The sequence below is a fragment of the Aythya ferina genome, assembly GCF_964211825.1.
Source record: "Aythya ferina genome assembly, chromosome: 25".
NCBI lineage: Eukaryota > Metazoa > Chordata > Aves > Anseriformes > Anatidae > Aythya > Aythya ferina.
Window position 1 is genome coordinate 165,745 of NC_140323.1, and position 22,831 is coordinate 188,575.

The 22,831-nt window shown below is 40.4% G+C and overlaps 2 protein-coding genes and 1 long non-coding RNA gene across 4 annotated transcripts; 2 read left to right on the forward strand and 1 right to left on the reverse strand.

Moving 5' to 3' along the window:
• Positions 1 to 21: 21 nt before the first annotated feature.
• LOC311423727 (bile acid receptor-like) lies at positions 22 to 10,291 on the reverse strand. Its single transcript, XM_084498098.1, has 12 exons — positions 10,159 to 10,291; positions 7,180 to 7,282; positions 5,860 to 5,986; positions 5,161 to 5,520; positions 4,440 to 4,580; positions 3,445 to 3,584; positions 3,241 to 3,345; positions 3,044 to 3,143; positions 1,744 to 1,872; positions 1,085 to 1,201; positions 640 to 753; positions 22 to 496 (listed from the first exon to the last, which is right to left on the reverse strand). The coding sequence occupies exons 3-12, from the start codon at positions 5,921 to 5,923 to the stop codon at positions 258 to 260; spliced, it is 1,509 nt and encodes a 502-aa protein (XP_084354224.1). The 5' UTR covers positions 5,924 to 5,986; positions 7,180 to 7,282; positions 10,159 to 10,291; the 3' UTR covers positions 22 to 257.
• Positions 769 to 1,574, forward strand: LOC311423728. Its single transcript, XR_014685834.1, has 2 exons — positions 769 to 1,059; positions 1,155 to 1,574. It is a non-coding gene; the product is annotated as an uncharacterized lncRNA (long non-coding RNA).
• A 7,548-nt stretch (positions 10,292 to 17,839) lies between the features above and the next one.
• SIKE1 (suppressor of IKBKE 1) lies at positions 17,840 to 22,168 on the forward strand. Of its 2 annotated transcripts, none has more exons than XM_084497788.1 (4): positions 17,840 to 18,258; positions 18,474 to 18,616; positions 20,248 to 20,361; positions 20,702 to 20,839. In XM_084497788.1, the coding sequence occupies exons 1-4, from the start codon at positions 17,949 to 17,951 to the stop codon at positions 20,711 to 20,713; spliced, it is 579 nt and encodes a 192-aa protein (XP_084353914.1). In that variant the 5' UTR covers positions 17,840 to 17,948; the 3' UTR covers positions 20,714 to 20,839. The 2 variants fall into 2 exon arrangements, with proteins under 2 accessions (XP_084353914.1, XP_084353913.1); XM_084497787.1 differs by having other exon boundaries at positions 17,843 to 18,258; positions 20,722 to 22,168.
• The last annotated feature ends 663 nt before the right edge of the window (positions 22,169 to 22,831 follow it).

The window sequence follows — 22,831 nt, forward strand, 5'->3', positions numbered from 1 at the left end:
GGAGCCGACGCCTCGTGACGGACGCCCCCCGCCACCCCACCGGCTCCCCCTCAGCCGGCCGCCGACGGAGAGGACGCAAGGGCGGGAGGCGACGGCGCGCGCTCAAAGCGGGACGGGAGGCGGCGGGAGCGGCGCGCGCCGGGCTGCGCGGGGCGGGGCGGGGCGGGGCGAGGCGAGGCGAGGCGACGCGAGGCGGGAACGGCGCTGAGGAAGGCGCAAGGCGCTTGTGGCGCTGCGTCGCGCGGCGTCGGCGCGTGCTACTGCAGGTCCCAGATCTCGCAGAGCAGCGAAGTCAGCCTGGGGTCCTTTGTCCGCCACGTCACTAGCACCTCCGCGTGGGTGTGGTTGAGGGTGCGCAGTTCCGTGAGGCGCCCGATGAGGCGGGCGAAGTGCTGGGGGTCCTCCGGGTGGTGGATCTTCGAGTACTTGTAGAGGATGCCCAGGAGCGGCTCCTGCAGCTCCTCGACGTGCCGCTTGTTCCTCAGGAGCGGGCGGTCTGCGGAGCACCGGGGCACAGCGCGGTTACTGGCACGCAGCGCGCGGAGGCGCCGCCGCGCCCGAGGGCCCGGCGAGGGGGGGGGCGGCGGGCGGCGGGACGTGGCTGCGAAGGCCGCCTGAGCTGGTGGCCTCAGTGCTTACCTGAGAAAAACACGGTTGTTGCTACAAGCAGGGCGTATTCGGTCTCAGTAACTTTCAGCTCCCCCATGCTTCTGTAGAAGTAAAACAGTGCGGTAATAAACTCCTCGGTTATACCTTGAAAATGAAATAAAATAATCAGAATGCTATTGCATGAAAGATAGGCACTGCTATTACGCGTATTTGTTCTAACCTAGAATTTCAGGCAGTTCTGTTGCGCAGCATAGTTATCAGACTTAGTAGCAACAATTCTAATTACTGAAGTAGTAATTAAAAAGTTGTATTGCAGTTCTACCGTGGAGCTTCTGCTCTAGCTCGGGACTAGGTACCCGCGAGCACTGTGTTGGGCCTGGCTGGATCCTGGGAGCTGCAGGCAGTGCAGCGGGGCCTAGGAACGCAGTCTGCAGTGCAACGGATTGCCAGGTATCTTAAGTCAGGCCTCCAGTACCTGTGGTAGTAGTGGACGTTGGACTCTCTTCGTTGTGTGATATTTCAATAGAATAAATGTTTTTATCAAGGTTTTGAACATGACAACACGTCGCGTGATCAGGAAGCCTTATATGACCTGGAACATGAGAGATGACAATTCACAGCCAAGCTTAGTATGACTAAATGTTCATCTACATCTGCTTTGTGGATAGACACCTAAAACATGCGGTATTTTTATCAGACCCATGTAGGAATAAAGAATTGGTCTTTTTTGCATCCAGCACTAAGTTCACTTGTTACATTCCTGTTGGTCAAAATCTCGTGTCAAACTTGACACAATAAATCATATGTTGTTAATATAGCTCATGTTATCCATCCACCCCAACGTTTGTTGAAACGCTCAGAATGTTTGTTTTTGTTTGGAACTAATGGGAGGGAAGCAGAGATACAATTAATTATTATTTTTTATGCTCTGTGGAAAAAAAATGCCTCTAGAAGGTATATATGCATTACTGACACTATTTTACAATACTGCTGTGCTACTGACACTATTTTGCAAGTACTGCTGTGCTTTAATAGGGAATTACTTTAGATTCACTGGATTTAAATGAATGGAAGTTATTTCAAAATGGCCAAACCCCTTTTGGTGTTTGCAGAAAGCTTATTAGTCCAACTTACTTTCACTTGTTGATGATTGGCACTCACTAATTCTTTGGTTATATATCTGGGCTGAACGCAAAAACATTGCCTCAACTGTTGACCCTTTTAGCAGTGCAATCTGATCTTCACTAGCTAAACTTTCAAATCCTGCAAAGAGAGAGACTTGTTAAGAATCTGTGCTGTGTCTGCCATTAAGCCCAAAAGATGGGCTGACACAAATTATTTATTAATTAGTGCACTTACTGAAAAGGAGGAGTCACAGTTAAAGGAGGAGTCACAGTTAAGAAAGGAGGAGTCACAGTTAAGACATTTGTATGAAACGCTAGTGCTCTTGCAATCTTGCTAGTTTGCATGTTAGAAAAAAAAATGCTGTTGTCAGTGTACAGTGTATAGAGGAATCACAGGAAGGTACAAGTAACAATTTGAGGAATAAGCACAGCTTTATAAAAAAATCTCTTTTTAACATCTGATCTATGTCATATGCCCTAATGCAATATGTTACATTGCTTAGTGACTGTGGATATTCCCCGTCTGATGATAGTTGATCTTTTTAAAATTATGTTCATCTTTTCATGAATTAGTTATCTGCACATGTAATTCAAGAACAAAGGATCTTCTTTGGTTCTTTTCTTAATCTTGATCAGAGGAGAAATGTAACATAAGAAAACAAACAAGTCATCCATTCTTTCAGCCATGTTCTATAGTAGTGCTATAACTGATACTAAATAAATTCTATCAAATACTTGCTTTACATGTTGATTGAATTTTGTCAATGAGTTTTGCAACTTAAAGAGTAATAAGTTATCATCCCCCGTCAAAGTTATTTTGTCAACTTTACATTGAAATGCAGTGAATTTAATTGCATGTTCTCTTGTTCTTGTATTTTTGGAAAATATGAATAGGAGCACCTGGTTTGTCCCTTCTGTTCTGACTTTGCCTTTGAAGGAACATCTATTTTATCTTTGATTCCAATAAATTGCAAACTGAATTGGATTTCAGGCAGTGTGTTAAAACAGTAACTCACTCAAGATAGCATTTTGAAGGCACAGTGCTATCAGAAAAATGCGTCCTATGTCAGGAAGGGAAAAGAAATCTAATAAGCTTTTGAAGAAAATGCTTCTAACTTTTCCTCATAATGAATAAAATCCTGACTGTTAGTGTTGGAAGATCAGTCAGTCAGTTAAATGAGAGTTTTCTTAAAGCCTGTATTTTTCTCAGATTCATGCCACCAGTATGGCTTCTAATGCATTTAAAAAATAAAATATAAATAAATAAATAAGTCAGGTGATTGTAACATTTCCCAAAGGAAGAAACTTACCTGGGAGTCTTTTTGTGAAATCCACTAGCACTTGTACGTGGACAACTGCCGTCTCAGAGAGACGGAGAAAACTTTCCTCAGGACTTGCAGTTTCTTGCAGCTGCATGAAAGAGCATTTATATAGTTGATATAATCAAGATAAATTGCTTAGGAAAATGCTAACTCAGTAATGTGGGCTGATCGTTCTGTGTACGTACAAACTTTTTTGCTTCCTCAAGGGGAATCATATATTTTTGGTGTGCTGCTACAATGTGGTCAAGAAGTTGATGTTCCCCTGGAGTAAGTTCCATCCTCTCTGGAATCTGTTTTAAAAAAAAAAAAATTAAAAATGACAATGAGTTAAGGCAAACATAAATTATTAAAATATATATATATATATTTTAGATGGAAATATATCCCACTTTTCCAGATCTTGTTGTAGATGATACATGCTTACTATTCAGTCTCTCATCTTCAAGTTTTATGTTGCAAACAAAACTGCTCTTTTGTTTGAAATTCTTCCTGAGTCGCTTTGACTTACACTGTACTTCAGTCAGCAAACCTGTGAGGCACAGAATTATGTATCAGTGCATATATTTTCAAACAGATTACAACTTGAAATCATCGCTGTTGTTATGGATAACACGAGGATGTCAGGAGCTGTCACCTGTAAGGAACTATGTATAAAGAACATGACAATGTACTGCTGATTTGGTCAGTTACTGTTTAATATCCACCAAAGGCCTGAGCGTTTGCTGTCTTATGCTCACGTCACAGAGCCATAAGCAAGATAACATGAGAATTTTTCACAAAAATTTTGTGCATTTTTTTAAATGTTTTGTTTTTCTTTCCAAATACGAAAGCACATCTGATATGCTTATGGCTGTCCTGTAGAGGTGCAGGATATTTAGATTCTTTTTATTTTGTAATGTCTTTTAAAAGCAGTTCTCTTAAGTTCAGGAGATACTTCTGAGTACTGCTGGTTTCCGCAGATGATGATGCTACAGGTGCCAGACTCCAAAGTTAAGTTTTCCTACAGCGAAATAAAGCTTAGACCAGTACCACTTAGAATCGTTGAATCGCTGAGGTTGGAAAAAACCTTTAAGATGATCAAGTCCAACAATCTGCCTAACATTTTAAGTCCACTAAAGCATGCCCCTAAGCACCACATCCACATATCTCTTACATACCTCCAGGGATGGTGACCCTGCTACCTCTCTGGGCAGCCTGTTCCAGTGCAGAACCATCCTTTCCATGAAGAAATGCTTCCTGACTTAAATCTAAACCTCCCCTGGAGCAACCTGAGGCCATTGCCTTGTGTTCTATCACTTAGCTCTACTGAGAATAAGGGATTGACTTTGGAAAAGATTTTATTGGTGATGAGTATTAAAACAGCCAGCATACAGGGAGCACTTACATTCCGCTAGCATTCCCACAGCTTTACACTTCTTTAAGCGACATTCCTGACACTTCCTCCGCATGTACATGTCCATTTCACAATGGCCACCGTTCTTACATCGATACACTGCGTTTTTGGTTATGCTGCGTCGAAAGAAGCCTACAGAAAAGAATCAGCTTATGAAGGAAACTAAGGAGTTCTATCTCATCATTTAAATAAAGGTTATTTTCTTTATCATGAAAGCAATACCTTCAATTAACATGTAACATGACTTGTTCTTTCTGACTAGTATTGATCGCAGTTTTCCTTACCTGAGCAGGACAGCTCCCATATAGCATTAATAACAGTGAATTAATAGCTTACTAATGACTATTAAGAACAATAATTAGTGAATTATAAATAAAGGTCTCTAATAAAAGGTCATGAAAAAATCAGCAACTGCTTAAACAGGCACTATTCCAGTGAATACTTCATTGAAAAATTAGTTGTATGAAATGATTTTATTAAATATATACTGTGAAAATGTTTCTTTCAAAAAATGTTATAACAATGTGAACCTTAAGTAAACATGTTAGATAAAGATGATAAATAGTTAGATAAAGATTCCTTAGATAAATTATAATCCTCCATAGAAGTGTCACCTTAAAAATTAATGACATTTATTTGTTTAAATGACAGATGTGAAACATTACACTGTGCACTGCAGGGCAAGATACTATTAAATCTATGTGCCTCTTACCTTTACAACCTTCACAAGTAAGTGCGTTGTAGTGATACCCGGAGGCTTTATCACCGCAGACAACACAAAGCTCTTCCTGTCCCTTTAATCTCAAAGAAGAGTGGTTTAGTCTGGCCCTTTTAAGTCCTGGATACCCACTATCATCAAGGTGGGAAGTCATGAAAGGGGGCTTACTTAATTCGCAGTTACTGTACTGCCCATCGTTGTACTGGGAGTCCAGGGTGTATGTGCTGTACTGGGATTGGGACGGCTGTGACTGCAATACTGGAGAGGGAATTTGAACTGTTGAGTATTGGCAGTAAGGTGCAGTCTGAAAATCAGTGTCCTGCAGCTGATAATTGATGTGCTCTGGTAAAACATCTAGATAAAGAAAAAAATGAAAATGAAATAAAAGCCTAGGGAGTATCTTGACATCAGCAACTTTAAAGTTTTAAAATGTTTCACAGATTAAACATTTAAGCACAAATACTAGAGGAACATATTTTCCTAAGGGCAGTCTGACATATTCTTTTAAGAGGTGCTACCTGTAACTACATCTAAGATGTATTCTTTGAATACATCTTAGATGTAAAGAATACATCTAAGATGTATTCTTTAATTGTAAAGATACAATTAAAATGAAGAAATTAATGTAAATTCCCACAAACGTTCCTTTTACTGCACTGTTTTCTCATGATGTTAAAAGTTGGCTTTACTCACCATAATACTGTATGGGCTCAGCAAGACAATACCCATCAGGCACAGTGACAAATGTATTTGCCATGGTCTGCTCCCAGTTTCACTGTTTCATTCACTTTTCCATGTGATGGACTTTTAAGAAAGAGACCTGGAAAAATGCAAACATATGAGAAACATCACATGACAAAGAATTGCTGGGTAGGCTTAGCCACAGAACTAAAAGCAGGAAGCTCCAGGATATGAAACCATTTGCAGATCATAAGAAAATCAGAGGTATGTGTAAAGTCACATAATATTTGCAACGAGGTTGCTTACTGTCTTAATAGTAGGGATTTGGTATAGAACCTGTTCACAAATCTCCAAGGTAAGGTATATTTAGAACTTTTGCTTCCAACTTTACGTGAAACCAACAAAGTGTATTGTCCGCTAGAAGTTGCTTTTCTCTGTCCCATCATCACTGCAGAAGCCTGAGCTCCTGGTTAGATGCTTTGACATTCACCATGACAAAGTGTACTAAGAGGTCATAGTGGCAGTTGGTGCAGAATAGCAATTTTGCTTTGAATTCAAAACTATCTTGTTTTTCAGTAACTTCTCTTTATAGAAAGGTTCTAAAAATGTGTTTTAAAAAATCTTTTTTTTTTTTTTTTTTTTTTTTTTTTGAGGGGGGAGGTCTATATAGACACTAGTACAAGCTGTGTTTGAGCTTATATAAGAGTAAAGGCAATCTCTGGTATTACTTTAGCAATCAAGTGATACTGGAGTAGCTGTTAAGGTATTAAATAGGAACTATTTTCCTTGCCCCCTTTTCCCTCTGTATGTGGGGAATGTGTTCAAGCATCAGTGGTTAAAAATATATTGTATCTGCTGCCCACTATGGACTTTTCAAGGCACTTTGCCTATGAACTATTCACAAGCTTTCCATGAGCAGATGGGAAGGACAATAAAGATGAAAAAGGCAAGTAAGTATTTGGAAGTGAGTAGGCAAATCAAATCCTTACATACGCACTAGGGCTCTCTACATCTGCCCCTTGCAGAATTTACAGCAAACTGTGTTTAAAGATCTTCCTTGAAAGACTCACATATTAGATTTTATGCAATACCTATACCTAGCTACAGCTGAGAAAATGAACATCATTTCAGGGAGTCTGAACTGAAGTTGTTTCCTTAAAAACATATGTCCCTTTCCCCAAAACGGGACATATCTTTGGAACTAAACACTTCGCTTTGTGCTGCCAGCAGAAGGTGAAAAGATACAGTGAGGATGGAATGCTTTTTTTTTTTTTTTTTTTTTTTTTTGTTATCTCTGCTAGTAAATATTTGTTTGAAAGAGAAATGACTCACTGAATCATGAGGTCCTTATCAGTCAGATCCATTTGGCCTGGGCAAAGTCTGCATTTTTCTTCAGAAATGTGTGGAGAGATGTGTTTCTGGATTCCAGTGGTTCCTTTAAATAAAAGTAATAAAAGAATAGAAGCTACAGTAAAATGACACTGATCCAGTCTAACACAAATGTCACATGGGGAGTATGAAGGACATATTACCAAATGCAAGTTGTTCAGTTAATTAAGTACCCTAAATCTTGCAATCGAACTTTCGTTAGGCAAGGTTTCCTCAATTTAGGAGATTGACTGATAATGGATTTGAGGAGTTAGCCCTTCTTACTGATTTTTATGACTAATAGTAGCAGCTGCAACCACAGAATTCCCAGTTTAGAATGAAATTTTGTAAATTGAAACTTAAACTAAGAGAATGTTATAGCAGTATTAATATTAAATCCAGTGGTTATTTGAGGAATGCTACACCACCTTGAAATGAGATGCAATGATCATAGTACCTATGTGTATAAATGTTAACTGTTCCATTTTCTGACATTTGAGAATTTAGTGTTAACAAGCTTGTTCCTCTGATATAAAATTGCATGGATCCTTTTAAAACAAAAGGTATAGAAAGCAAGATAGGACAGGAAAGCTTTGGTGATTTGTAGGATTGGCTGTCAAAATCGCATGTTACACTTTCTGCCTTACTGAATTATTCTCTCCTTTATATTTGAGTCAGTCAGCAGTATGGAAGCCTCCTCCAAACTTCAGACATTGCTTAACTGTTGTGATTTTTATGTACTGATCTCTCAGAAGTTCAGTAGCCATCCCTAATCCCTAACACCTCACTAGAAATGAACCATGACCTCAAGGACACTTTTTCAGCCCACATATGCGTTCAGTAACCCTTTGCCATGCAAGCAAGTAAATTCTCCATGCGCACACAGATGAGCTCTGCACTGTGAAGTTGTGGAATGCTCGGCAGGATGTAGTATACGTGCCCAGTTGTAATTTTCAAAACATAAAACTTGGACAAAATTGAAATCATATTAGGGGAAGAGCCTTGGGTGTTCTGTCAATTACAGTCATGCCATTCCCAAACCAAAATATCTTATGTTTGTTTTTGTCTTTTATATTTACTCAAAATATAGCCATACTTTTTGTGTATGTGTGCTTTAAAAAGGGAAAGAAAAAAAAATACGTCCCCAGGTATGATGCAGAAAGGTCTTTAGCTTAAAATTTTGTGGAAAGGTGGCAATAACTGAAAACAAAAGAAGCTGCATTTTTAATAACTTGTTTCATAGAATCACAAGTAGTAATACAGTTCTGAGTCCTCTATCAGACATACCGACTTGAAAGTAAATTTCATCTGCATAAACACGTGCTGTGCCCTGCTTTTCCTTCTTCACAATTACTTCCGAGTTGCTATATTTTAATTTGTGAAATCCAGATCATTTGAGGATTACTTTTTAATTATTATCATTTTAAAAGACTTTACAAGCTGAGAGATTCTTTTTCCTTCTTCTGAAGACATAACCTAGAGTATAAGTTGCTGAAGTATTTTTGAAAATGTTGCACTTTTACGGGTTTAGTTCTGACACTGATCAGTCTTCTCAACTGATAGTGTTCAATATAAACTGTAATGTGAATTGATTCAAAGGGTTAGTTATCCATCTAATATAGAAATTCATCAAGATTGTTAATAGTCCTAACTGAAAGACTTTTCAGTTAGGCTTCTTTATGGAAGCCATTAAAGAAAAAGAAAAAAAAAAAAAAACAAAACAAAACAAAAAAAAACAAACAAACAAACAAAAAAAACCAAACAAGTAAATTGATTAAAGTAGAACAGAATTTCAAAACAATTACTGTTTATTACTATTTATGGGGGAAAAAATGACTTTTATACTTTTTTTTCTATAAAATACCATTACAAAGTAACTTTATCAACCTCTATTATCAAATTTATTAGGATGCAAAACATACTGCTTTTATAAGAGGCTCTGAGGAGCTCTTTAAGAGGTATGTATTGACAGTACTTTAACTGCTATCATAAATATTTTGACAGTTGAGTCATAGGGAAATTTCTTGTTTGCAGGGAATTTTAGGAACTCAAGCTGAAGGTCTACAATATTTATTTAACATGCTGTGTGGCATGTTAATGAACACGTAGTGTAACTAGGCAGTACATTTCAATCTCTGTTGTAATCACAGTACTTTTTTGCTTCTGGAAAGCATCGCTTAATTTCCTATTTTTATTTTTTAATTTGTGAAATTTAAACATAAAACTGAAAAAAAAAATTGAGCACAATCAATGGCTACCATGTGCAATGCCAGGTGATAGATTCAATTTCACTCAAGCAATTCACTGATAACATCTGTAATTAAAGAGTGGTTTTGCAGGGAAAGTTCTAGGATCACTTGATTGATGCCATATGCAGCTAATACACATTATTAAAATTTCATCTGTTTCTCCCAGATTTAAAGTGCTACGATGCTCCCCAAAGCTTCTGTCTGAAGAAAATCCATTTTTCTTTCCATTAAATATGTTCCTTTCTTGTCATGAAATAACCTTCTGGATACGTTCTGTAATAGATATGGTTTATTTCACTAATTGACTATGTTTCAATGTTCTTGATTTTTTTTTTTTAATTATTACCTCATGAATATTTGTTGCAAAGGTGTATTTTGTATACATAAATATTGTAAAGTAAGAGATGAGAGATTTTTGAAACCTATTGCTTTGCTAGTACTTTGGAGAAGGGAAACGACTGAATTAAAAAGTTATTGCATTCTGTATGTTAAATGAATTACTGCTGGAACAAGTTCTTGACAGCTAGGATACTTAATTTAAAAGTGCATGTTTTATAAATTAATTTAGTCAGTATTTTAAAAAGAAAATCAAAAATCTACAATGCCTGAAATATTTTTACCTGGCAAATTGATTCATGGCTGTAGCAATAGTTTATAATCCCAGAGCATCATGAGAAGTAAATTAAATACTTACGGTAGTTCAAGAGCAAGTCCGTGTGGCTGTAGCAATGATCCTAGCTCTGAGTCCAGCTGGAGCAAACTGGGCCTTTTCCCTATTTATCAGTTTCTGTGCATACACTGGCTCCAGACGCTCTGCAGAGCAATGCTGCAGCTCTGAGACACGAACTTCCCACACAGCCTTTCCTGGGGTCGAAGCAAGGGCAGCTGCAAGACCACATAAATCAAATAATAACTGGGTCATCAGGGACAGGGGCCATGGGGACCTTCACGTCACTGTTTCCCAGGGTTCTCCCTGTCTGATTACAAAGTATTTTGCTTTCTTGGTAGAATTTAAAATTCTCCCATTTTGATTGCCTAACGTTGACATGCCCGAGTGTTAATGGATGATGTTCATTGCTTTGGCAGGGAAAATATTGCAATAACATTATTTTGATATATCTACATGACATAGTAATTGAGTTAGGAAACAGTTGATTAAGTCAGTTCTTTGAAACACAAAACACTCACCTTGTTCTACGTTTTCTAATTCTGACATACCTGTGCAGATGGATTCCTACATGACTCTATAACAGGCAATGACTTGTTAGCAAATGTTGTGGCCACTAATTTTGCAAAACTTAGTTCTTAAAAAAAAAAATAATAGAAGTATTTCCATTATGAATAATTTCTCATCATTTAATCATTACGATTTGGGGTTGGGGTTTTCATCACGTCCTAGATGTAAGATATGGTCTTTTGGTTAGGGCATGCCCTTTTTTATCACACTATCATTAAACTTGCTGCCTAACATGATGCACAGCAAGTTGCAAATGTTTAGCTAATAAGACCAGGAGGAGGTCACCTTTCTTCTGTATAGGAGCAATTCTCGATTAACCCCAGAAAAAATGTTTTTGTTGTATACTTCACAATTTACATGGCAAAGGGAAAAAATCAAGTCCTGTTGGTTTTCTTACTGCAGTCACTTACGATAGCCTTCTGGAGACAACAGGTTTTTATAGATCTGTGGCATAACACACAGCAAACTGGCATTACCTTTCAAAAGGGAGCCGTGTTCATACTCCATAGGCTCCCAAAAAGTGCATGTTACTTGTTTCTGTGTATTCTGGCACCATTTGGGAATCTGTGACTGAGTCTTTGGAGGTGGAATTGTTGAACGTGGCTTGCAAGAACAAAAAAGATTGACTCACAAATGCTATATTGATCATCTTACAGTTTGGGTTTTTTTTGAGCTTTCAGAAGCTTTGTACTGATCACATGTGGTAATGGGCTTGGAACACATAGATTATGAAGTAGGGACAAAGATAACAATCTTGCAAATGTAATTTGTCAGCATTTATCTTCCCAGTAAAAGCAAACTTACTCAGCAGCTAAGATGTCAAAAACAACAACAATAACAAACAAACCCACCTTTAATAGTAAAAATGAAGAGCTTACAGTTGTTAAAATGGATATTTTTCATAGCATTTCTTTCACAAATGCCATTGGCTTTTTCATCCATCTTTTCAGCCTTCCCAGTGAAAGCTGAAAAACAAGGAAGCTTTTATCAAATGTTATCTTTAGCTTTTCCGTACTACTGACTTTTAAAGTTTTTTGTTTGCTCGCTTGTTTTTATTTTGTGATAGAAGATAGTTTACTTGTAAGCTATTGAAATACACCAGTGGGATGTGGGTATTTAAAACCTAATGACTTCAAGAGACTTAAGTCTGGAAAACAGGTTTTTAGAAGATATCTAATCCTGATTCTTCTCAGTGCTATAAAATCTAGTGGATTGGGAGTAAATTAAGTTGCTAAAATATGTATACAAGAACCTAAAACTTAGGTGGAGTAGAAATTAACTAGAGTGCCACATTAAGTAATAGCACATAGCCATTTACTTCAACCCACATGCCATCTTTGTAACTGTGGTAATAAAACTATTTTGCACAGTCATACAGTGATTCAGACCAGAGAACTAGTCCATATTAAGTACATATATTTTAAATTATTTTAAGAGATCAGTTCTATTTAAAGCTTGTAATGACCATAAAAATGGAAGACCTGAGAGCCCACTTGACCACATAAAGAACTGCTGCAAAGAAGAGAAAAATGAATGGTTTTTTTCCATGCTTTTAAAGAATACAGCAAGAAATAAAAAGTATAAAAAGTATAAGCAGTATAAGTTGCCTGTACAATCTTAATCACTGGAGACTTTAAAAAATCAAGTTGGGCTACATCACAAATTAAGAATTGTTCTCTCAGAGTTACTTTGATCTGTAAAGAGGAGAAAGCACTTTTGATATGTCTTCTAAGTCTCTGATCAGTAATGTGCCTAATGCCTTTTAAATAGGATACTTCAAACATGCTTTACTAGAGATGAGTAAAAAAATGTAACTTACAGATACAGACTGAAAATATTATCTGAACAAGCTCCTATCCTAAGTGGAAATCCAGAAGTGCCACTGAGGTGGAGTAAAAGGTGCACACATCATCAGTCTGGCCTGAGACCTTACGTTGCACTGCTCTTGGTGTCTCATTTCCTTCACTAGTATAAGCTGTGAATTTATGCATAGCCTAATCTACACAGAATGTCTGCCTTAATGCAGTTAGGTCTAAGATTTTTTTGAGTGCTGAAACTGCAGATCCAAAGAAATCTTGCTTGCATCAGTGCCTGTTGAGAGATTTCATTTTCAGGACATGCAGAATTCTGTATTCATCAGGACTAGAGATTCTCAATCCCTGTAACTTGCTCAGTGTTTGAATAGTTAAAGGAAATTGTATCTACTCCAGCTGGGTCTTCTCTACATAACTGACCAATTCAGCTTGATCTGGTATTGGATTGTTTACGTAACTTCAGTAATTAACCACTATCAACCTCATTAATGAAACATAAACCGCCTCTTCTGCTCATTTATTAAGCATTTGTCAAACAAAACTTAAACAAAGGGCAAAATCTCAACAAAATAACAGTCCTTCAAAAGCTACTGGGACTCTGACTACAAGTCATTATGGTCACTTTGTTGCTGTTTTTCAGTAAAAATTAAACAGAAGTGATGGCATTGTCTATTGCTTTTGGCTAACTTCTCACAAAAACATCTGAAGTCTGTCACACGAGGGCAATGATGCCTGGACAACTATTTTGGCCATTTCAGTGCAAAACACTGATGTTCCAGTTCGTTACTGTAAATCATTAACTGATGAAAGCAAGAGTCAAATACTAAACAACTGAGATACTTTGGAAAACTAATTGCTAATTACAGTATTTGTTGTTATATGTGAATTAAAGGTTATGTTGAAATGTAGATTATTTTCATTATAGGATTAAGTCTCACCTGCTTGTAAATTGTTCTGAATGATATCAAGAAGAATATGAACAAAAAGCTTATGTACTAAAATGCTCAAACTCAAGCTTTACTTGAATTTACAAAAGTTTGAGTTTACTTTACAAATAAAATCATTTAGAGGTAAAAAATACACTGGCAGACTAATACCAATAATGGTATTAGTGTTCTAAGAGCTACTTTCATTTAGAATTTATTGAAAAATTAATGAAAAACCTGCAAGCTTTCTGTTTGCCCTCTGTTCTGGATTATTTATTATTATTTGAAATGTGCAGTGGTTCTGGCACTGTTACAGTTTTCTGCATGGCATGAATGAACCTCAGTCCTGGCTGTAAAACAGTGCAAAGCCTCATGATTAACCTTTTTTGGATGTCAGTGTTATCTTACCCTGGCTCTCAACAGAGGGAAAGATTTAATTTGAATAGGATATGTATCTGTTGTATGTGGTAGTTCTGATTGTGGGATCACACATTTCAAGATAAAATCAGGTCCAGAAGCTACAGTAGTAAGAATTTGTCCTTTTTTGTATTCAGCACATTCATGAATATTTTGTATGCAAAACTTTAGTGCAACAGTATTCAGTAAGGCACGATGTGAAATAAAATAAATATAACAACCAAAAGTCAATTACAGTGTCCTGCAATGATCTCAGAATTTATAGTTCAAAGAGAACACTTGCAAATTTAACTTTACACACTGAGATTCTTAAGTCATTGCAAATCTTTGTAGGTCAGCAAAGAGAAGCCAAGTCCTGGACCTGATTTGCATAAAGGACAGTATCTTGCCACTCAGCATTACAACATAATTATTGTGGAATCCATTAGTCAGCGGAGGAGTCTTGCGTCTGAGAGAGTAAAATAGGTGGTTATATCAGTTTATCGATGATATTATTTTCCCTTTCTTCCAAGCTGCATTCCATCTGATGGACATTTGTTTTAATAGTAAAAAGAATATTAGACTCATAAACATAAATACTGTGGTGCAATGGGTGACTCTTCAGATTTATCAAAGCAGGAAAATAAAGATGAACTACGAGACCGAGCTTCGTAGTAATATCTCACCACAGAATGTCCGCTTTACGCAACAGTAATCCACCTTGAAGTATAAGCTAGGAAGTACAAAAAGAGGATTAACTTGGCCTCCTGGTCTATGAGTCGCTGTCCTACAGATTTTGTTGAGAGCAATACTGGTGAAGCTGTGACAGTAGATGATGATTAATATGTTAAAAAAAGCAAAAGCAAACAAACAAAAAAAAAGTTTAAAAGCAAACAATGAAAGTGTTGGAGTGTGTGAGACAAGTCTGCTTTGCTTTTTAAGCAAGCTGTAACTGCTGAATTATGTGACAGTTAGACACCAAATTTGTCAAAGAAGGACATGAGGAATATCACTTTTAGCTTTGGAAAAGCCAGTCTCTGCTGCATTACTACGTGACTTGTGCTTTCAGAGACTTGGCCAACATTTGTTGAACCGTGCTGGTCACAGTCATGACTAACATGATTTTACCCCAAACTCAAGAATTCTCCTAAAAAAAAAATGTATTTTATTTATATATTTTCCAGCATTTAGATGCCCCTGAATCTCTGTCACAGATGTTGCCTTTTCCTACTGGTCACTTCCTCTGTGCATTTTTATCTATCTATCATTTACTCCATTGCCAGCTTCTGGGTAACTTAAGGGCATTACCTAGTGCAAATTGTTTTAACATCCTCAGGACCAATGCCTGAACTCACCCCAGATTTAGACATTATGTTGTGTTGAGGATTCTGTGCTGTCTAATATCAGTCCCTTTAATCACTCTTTCTGTGCTTCTTGTCTGTCTAGAGTCTTTCCCTTTTTGATTCTCCTACTGTGAGCAGGAGTCTCCTAATGAACTATACTCAGAAATGTTATCTATTTTATCACAGAAATACTAGTTATGATTTTTCCAAGATGGCCTAGAAATGTTTTTGGTTATGTAGCAGCTTTGCTGTTTTGGAGGGTTTTAGTATCTCCTATCTAGCATATACTTTTCCTGCTAGAACAAATCCATGTTCTGTTTGACAAAATACAGCCATGTGGTTAAGAGTTATTAAAAGCATTAAAGCATTAACCTCTAGTAACCTCATTTTTCACTTTGTACACATACATAAGTGTTTAATCGAATTAAAGTTAAACACTAAAATGTTTGAGAGGCCAAATTTATACATTCTCTTCAGTTTATACAGAACTGATGTGATAAGCCAAAGAAATTAAAAGACACCACTACTCTGAAAATGCTCATCCGTTGATTTGTTTAAGCGCTGTTGCTACATACTAGAAGTTCTGGTGACAAGCATTCCCAGCATTTAAATCAAGGAGCTTTGTCCTACTGAGATCTGATCTGCGTCCTGGCGCCACACTAGCTCATTCTACCGTCCTTTGGAAGCTGAACAAATGATTCTGTGTTAAAAGATTTGCTGGAGAGGGAATGAACCGCATCCTTGAGTGAGAACACATGACTACATGCTCTGTGGTGGTGGTGTAGTAGACTCCATCTTCTTCCCATTCTTCAATTTTATTCCAAGCAGCCAGAATCCCACAGAGGGACTGCACCAATCCTGAAGTGTAAGTCTGATGCATCAGTGCTGACGCTTTCATCTCCTGTGCTTGTCTCCACTCTGCACGAAAGGCCAGGATGTTATCTCTGAAGCCAAGGAAAACTGAGTTTTTAAATCATAAGACAGTGCCCAAAGGCAAGTAGAAATGCAAGTAACAGAAGAGGCCAAAAGCAGATATTGAGACACACAATATAGGTGCAGCTTCTGCTGAGGTGCAACAACCATTCATGCAGCATAAGACAGGTTTCTTTAGCTGATTTCCTAGTAGATGTGAATTGGAATCTCTAGTGCTACATTTCTGAACAGTGTGCTGAGGGCCTGCCTCCTGTAAAACAGAATTAGAACCTTAGAGATTGCATATTTGGTGCCATGTTGAATATGTTGAAAGGCAGGGAAGATACTCAACTGGTACATCTATATCATTCCATGTAAGTGTAACAGCTATTCCTGTGTGGCTGCACATAGGCACTGAGAGAGTTGATGTACTGGCAGAAGCTTTAAAGGCAGCCATGAAGCTGGAACACGCAGAGCAAAGCAACAGCAGGTGCTGAGCTGCATGGGTGGGGTCACTTGAGGATGTAATTGCAGGGACAGTGGAACCAGCAATGAGCATTGGCTACAGCTTAGGGATGTCATGTCCATCTTAGGCCAGATCCAGCTTTTGCCCATTGGTTCCATAACCAGAATTATAAAGAAAATAGTTTAAGTTTTCCAAATGTTCACAAATCACCCATTGTGAAAAAGAAACTCTGATACCAACTAAACTTTTAACTAGTCTTTAATAGGAAGAAAAACTGGAAGTCCTAGAAGGGAAAGTACACTATAAAGCATGGTCTGGACATTTACTTCTGCAGTAATTACTATAAAGCAGCATTACATCACCCAAATTTACAAAATACATCTCTTGTACATTATTAATTAATCAGTCTGATAAAGTAGTCCCAACACTTTATTTGCTGAAGCATCGTAAACACTTCTCTTGGGTCTGTCTCAAAGAGGATGTACACTTGAAAGATGACTCAAGGTAGCAGGAGTCCCGCTAGAACATTATTGTTGGAAACACTGACAATGAAGTTGGTAATATTAAACAAGTTAATTAAAAAAAAAAAAAGCTGCACAAGGTTACGTTTTGCATCAAGGACATCACAGATCGCTAACAGTAGTTTTAGTTAGCAAATAAATAACCGAGAACCGAGTCAGCATTTCAAAGCTTGTTATTTTAACTCGAGTAGAGGATGTTTACTGTTAAAAGGGACAAACACGAGTCTTAGATAAGGAGACAGCTCGGCAGACCTCAGCTCGGAATTTATCACACAGCGCTGAAGGGAGCGCTGGGGCAGATAACCGGGGCCGCCCTCGGGTCAGGGCCGGGCGCCCTGCTGCAGAGCTGCTCCGTTTCACACAAGGCCCCGGCCCGACGTTTCCCACCCGGGCTCCCCCGCCGCCGGAACGCAGCGTCGCGAGCCTCGGCTCACCGCGGCCGAGGGCCCGAGCCCGCCCGCAGCGCTCCGCCACGGGGCTCCGCACGCTGAGCCGCTGCGAGGCCTCGGCCGCTCCCGACGCGGCTCCCGCTGCGCCCGACCCCGCTCCCCGCTCCCCCCACCCCCGCTCTCTGCTCCCCCCCCCCCACAAGGCCCGGCCGCCTGCGAGCCGCGCGCCGCTCCCCCCCCCGCCGCTTCCCCGAGCGTCGCTCTCAGCGGCCGCCAGGCGGCGACACCGGGCGGGGCGGGGCCGCGCCTGCGCCTCGGCGGCGCGGGGCGGGCGGGGCGGGCCCGGAAGCGGCGGCGGCGGCGGCGGGGCCCGCGGGCGGCGCGCGGCGGCCGGGCTCGCGCGTGGCCGCTGCCGGCGGCGGGCATGGGGCCGCCGCCGCGGGGCTGAGGGGAGGGGCGCGGCTGGCGGCGGCGCGCGCCATGAGCTGCAGCATCGAGAAGATCCTGACGGACGCCAGGACGCTGCTGGAGCGGCTGAAGGAGCACGACACCGCGGCCGAGTCGCTGATCGAGCAGTCGGCCGTGCTGCACCAGCGCGTGGCCGCCATGAGGGAGGCGGGCGCGGCGCCGGCCGAGAAGGTGAGCGCGGCCGGCGGGACGGCGGGGCCCGCGGCGACTCGGCCGGGCCGGGGCGCTCCGGCGGAGCGGGCGGACGCGGCCCGGTTGCGGCCACACGCGCTCCTGTCCCAGGAGAACACGCAGATCCGCGACCTGCGCCGGGAGAACCGCGGTGAGCCTGCCCGCCGCGACGGGGGGCGGGGGGGGGGGGAGCCGCGGGGCGGCGGGCGGGGGGCCCGGGGGGCAGGCGGGGGGGCCCCGGGAGCGCGGCGCCGGGGGAGGGGGAGGGGGAGAGGGGGGCGCTGGGGACCCCGGGCGTCGGCCGGCTGCGCCGTGTGAGTCGCCGCCAGCTCGTGGCAACGCCGCGCCGTGTTCTGTGTTTCGCAGCGCTGTGGATCTCGCTGGAGGAGCACCAGGACGCGCTAGAGCTCATCATGAGCAAGTACAGAAAGCAGATGTTACAGATAATGCAAGGCAGAAAAGGCGAAGATGCAGAACCGGTCTTAAAAGTTCATCAGGCGAATTCTGTGGTAAGGTGGGGATGGAAGAGGGCAAGAGGAACTTGTTCGATTTTTCTTGCTTGCTTTCAGGAAACCACCTTCTCCTTGCGTGGAATGTCTCTGCTCCGAAATACATTTTCTGAAACTCTCGTCTCTTTGGTATTTTCTTCTCTATTCTTTTCACAGCATAAAAGTTGTGACATGTCACAAAGGACACTGAAAAGCGTAAGCCTTTTGTGGCCCGCTCAGAAGCTCGTTGTCTGCACACTTGATGGCGCATTCCGTGCATTAAGCCGTAACGGCTTTGTTGTCACTTTAGAGAAGCTCATGCATCAGAGTTGTTCTTGTTATTGTTCAGTAGTTGTAACGAAGGAAGAAGAACCTCCAAAATCTGTTAGCTGCCACATGTTTAGGTCTTAAGAAATCATCACTTCCACTTGCTTTTTACTCAGTGCAAGTGTACCTTTGTCCATGTCTTGACTTCAGCGGTGCAAGTTGTGGCTACTGATAACTGCGGGTTGGTGTACATTTAGGTGCCAAATAATAATACAGTACGTTAGATATCTGATTAAAGCTTATTAATTTAGGGATTTGTTAAATGCATGTTTACGTGGTTAGAGAATAAGCAAGCTAAGATTTCTTTCTTTTTTTTAATTGCAGTAGGATTCAGTTAAATTCTTTGTAGTGATATCTGGCAATTAATTTCTTCTCTGTTTTGTGTTGCTTAGGTCTTCTGAAGTTAAGTAGTATAGTAGGTCTTGTTTCCATTGCTTGGTTAGGTACACCAATTGCTCTGTCCATCAAGACTTACTATTTGAGCAAAGCTTCTATCACTGTTCTCAGATACTGCTTTTGCATCATTGTAGTGCCACAGTGATACCAAGATGAAAAGATTGGAGTAATCTCTTACACTACGATGGAATATCCCAAGATTATTTCAACATCTAAGCAAAATCTTCACTTCTTGTGAATTAAAATATCAGATATTTTTGTGTTTACATATTTGAGTTCCTCTTTACATGTGATATGTTGAAATTGAATGTCCCTTGGATAGGAACTAATACTGTATTACACACTGGAATTTTTCTGTGTTCATTAATATGCATTTCTGACCTTGAACAAAATGCATCTTCCAAAGGATTAGAACTATTTCCAGACTGATTCTGTTAAAAACCATCCCAGTAGACTCTGGTCTTTTGCTTGGCTTCCTTTTTTTTTAATTCCTTCTAAGATGAGACTGTTTACTTCATTTTTTAATTTAGTCTTGAAGTCTTACTTGCTTTTATATTAGATGTTCTTAAAAATTCAGTCAGGCTTTCCTAATGCAACAATGTGAAACTTGCTGCACACTAATTCTATTCACCTGAATCTGTTGTCTCTGTCCTTCTCACACTTCAGACTTCCATGTTGACACGTAAGGGTGCCTTCTGTCTTGCTGACTGATGTTACTCTATGCACTGCTTTCATTGATGACTGATAGTAGTGGACGATGCGGTACATGTCTTGAAATGTTGTATAGGTTAGAAAGGATTGCAGGTTCCTGGAAGGAAAGAATTAAAATTGAAAATAGTCCAAAACAAAGAACTAGCTTACTTGCAGGGAATAAATTGCTACTGCTTTTGCCTGAAGGTATTGAATGTATTATTTTTCATGTATTTCAGGAAATTGAAAGTCAGATAGATAGAATATGTGAGATGGGAGAAGTGATGAGAAAAGCTATACAAGTCGATGATGATCAGTTCTTTAAAGTTCGGGAGAAGCTGGCTCAGCTGGAGGTAAGAACCAATATAATTGCTAAGGGATATATCAAAGTTTTGGAGCCTCTAGATTTGCTCTGGGGTTTCTTTTTATGTTATAAATCCTTGACACAATCAAATTGGGACAAGGGTGGGTGGGGTTGGGAAATAAGGAATGGGTTCTGTTTATTTTCAATTCTTGATGTTTCAAGCATCTTAAAGAGAGAAGTTAAAGATATGCTTCAAATGATGTGGTTTCCCTCTTGCCAGTACCGCATTAGCGCGTGTGTTACAAAATGAGTTTTATTTAGTGGTGGTGGAGTGGGGCTACTTAAAGATTATAGACCTTTAATTGTGAATTAGCTCATTTCTATTTCAGCAAAAATATTGATTTTGCAGCTTGAAAACAAAGAGCTGCGTGAACTATTGTCAATCAGCAAAGAATCTTTTGAGGTGGGGAGAGAAGATCTGCCTGACACTGAAGCTTAGGTTACAAAATAATGTTACCTCCAAATCTTGACTTCAGAGACTACTATGAAACCACCAACACGGAAGGATGGTTTGTAATTTGTTCTTTCAGGTGTTTCCTTTTGTGATTGTTTTATCTTTCAAAGTGTGTGGCCTGTTTTCCCTGCATTTGTCTCAAATTGCATACTCTTGATGGCAGAAGCTTGCACTGCTGCTCTGTCTTATTAATTGCAACAATGAAGTATTCATGGTGTGTACTCCCTTGTGATAGTTTATTTCTTCTCATGAGTGTTATTTTTGATGAGCTTTAGTTAATAATTCCAGTGGTGCAGATGGAACATAAATCTACTTTGTCAGTAGCTAGAGAACATAACGCAGATTATGGTGGTTTTATTTGATAGAAGGAATAAGAAATTCTTTGCAAACTACATCGTAAATAGTAGGTACGCATTTTGCTTTGCCTGCACAAAGCAGGCACACAGCTTTTGCTTTGCTTTGAAGAGCTAGCACTCAGTATTTGGCCGGATTAACATTCTTGAACAACTGCTTAGAGGCAGATTGAGAGAATAACAGATAGTCAATTGAGCACTTTAATTAGTAACTCATATAAGGAGTATACTTTGCCTTGATTTAGAGGGGAAGACTGGAGTTAATGACCCTTCCTCACACCTCTGCATTTTTGAAGGATGTTGCATGTGACACTTTTTTGTGGGTAGACCTGTTCTGTCCTTAGCTGTGCTCCAAGGTATGTGAATACTGGCTAGCTCTGATCCAAAGGCAGTGCAGTCGAGCCAGTCTAGTACACACAGCAGAGAACACATCATTTTCACATCAAAGCTGTTTGGCCTTACACCACTTTGGACTTCAGGAAGAGCGAACTGTGGCCTGCCTCAAATAGAATAAACCAAAAGCAACCACACAGACAGATTTTAATGTTATATCGCAGGTAAGTCTAGTGACAGATGTGTTATGTATTTATTGCAAAAATGCTATACTGGGTGAAATTAGAGTTGCAGTGTTGCAGGACTTTTTCAATATTGTGATATTTTTAAAGGCATTTTAATATAAATATTTTTGTTCTATTGGTGATCAAAAGAATCCTTTAAGAACAGTAAACATCTTATTTCCAATATTAAAGTTTTATGCCACTTTTTTTTTTCCAAATGAAAACTTCGATAGATGCAGAAGGTGTTTTTTTTTTTTTTTTTTTTTTTTTTTTTTTTTTTTTTTTAATAAGAGGCATTTCCTTGCGGTCCTTTGGAATATCCAGAAAAATTGTTCAGAAGATACAAGGGATTCTTGTACAGGAGTGTTCTTGTGTACAGTTCTTTGTTATTAGAAATTATTTAAGAGGGAATAAAAGTAACTGTGGGCAGTGTTTTCTGAAGTGTATTCTGTTCTGTGAGTCCTGGCAATATTTCTGTCTCTTCTGCCTCTACTGAAATCTTTTGCATCCCCATTCTCATTTTACCTTGATGCTCAAAAGAAATACTACAAAGACCAAAAATACTGCATTTGATCTTTTTTAAATTAATGTAATCTGAAGTGTGTGACAGTGCTTTTTTACCTTAGATACACTCGTGTGGTTTGAAGTTCTTTTCATAGGCTCATTGTCATGCAGCCTGAAGAATTGGAAACTAAACAGCCGTTGCTCTGACTAACGAGGTCATTGCTAATTAGCAGTAGCTGCGTTAGCAGGAGGCTGAAATTTGTTCACTTGCTGCTGTCCTACTTTGGCTGTGTGAGAACGCAGCCCGTGCCGGCGTGCCTGCAGGCGGTAGGGCTACCGGGGATTTCGGTGCGAAAGGGCTGGGCTCCGGCTGGAGGCTGCAGGCAGGAGCCCCCAGGGCAGCGCTGCCGAGTCGTGTGCCCGGGCGGGCGGCAGGGGCGGACGGGCCCCGCGCCGGGCCCCGAGGCGAGGGTTCCGCTGCAGGCGGGGCTGTTCCCCGGCACCGGGCCTGCCCCCGGTAGCGCCGCGTTCCCCTGGGCCCCGCAGCTCCGTGCCCCGCGCTGCAGCGGGACCGAGGCCGGGACCGGCCCC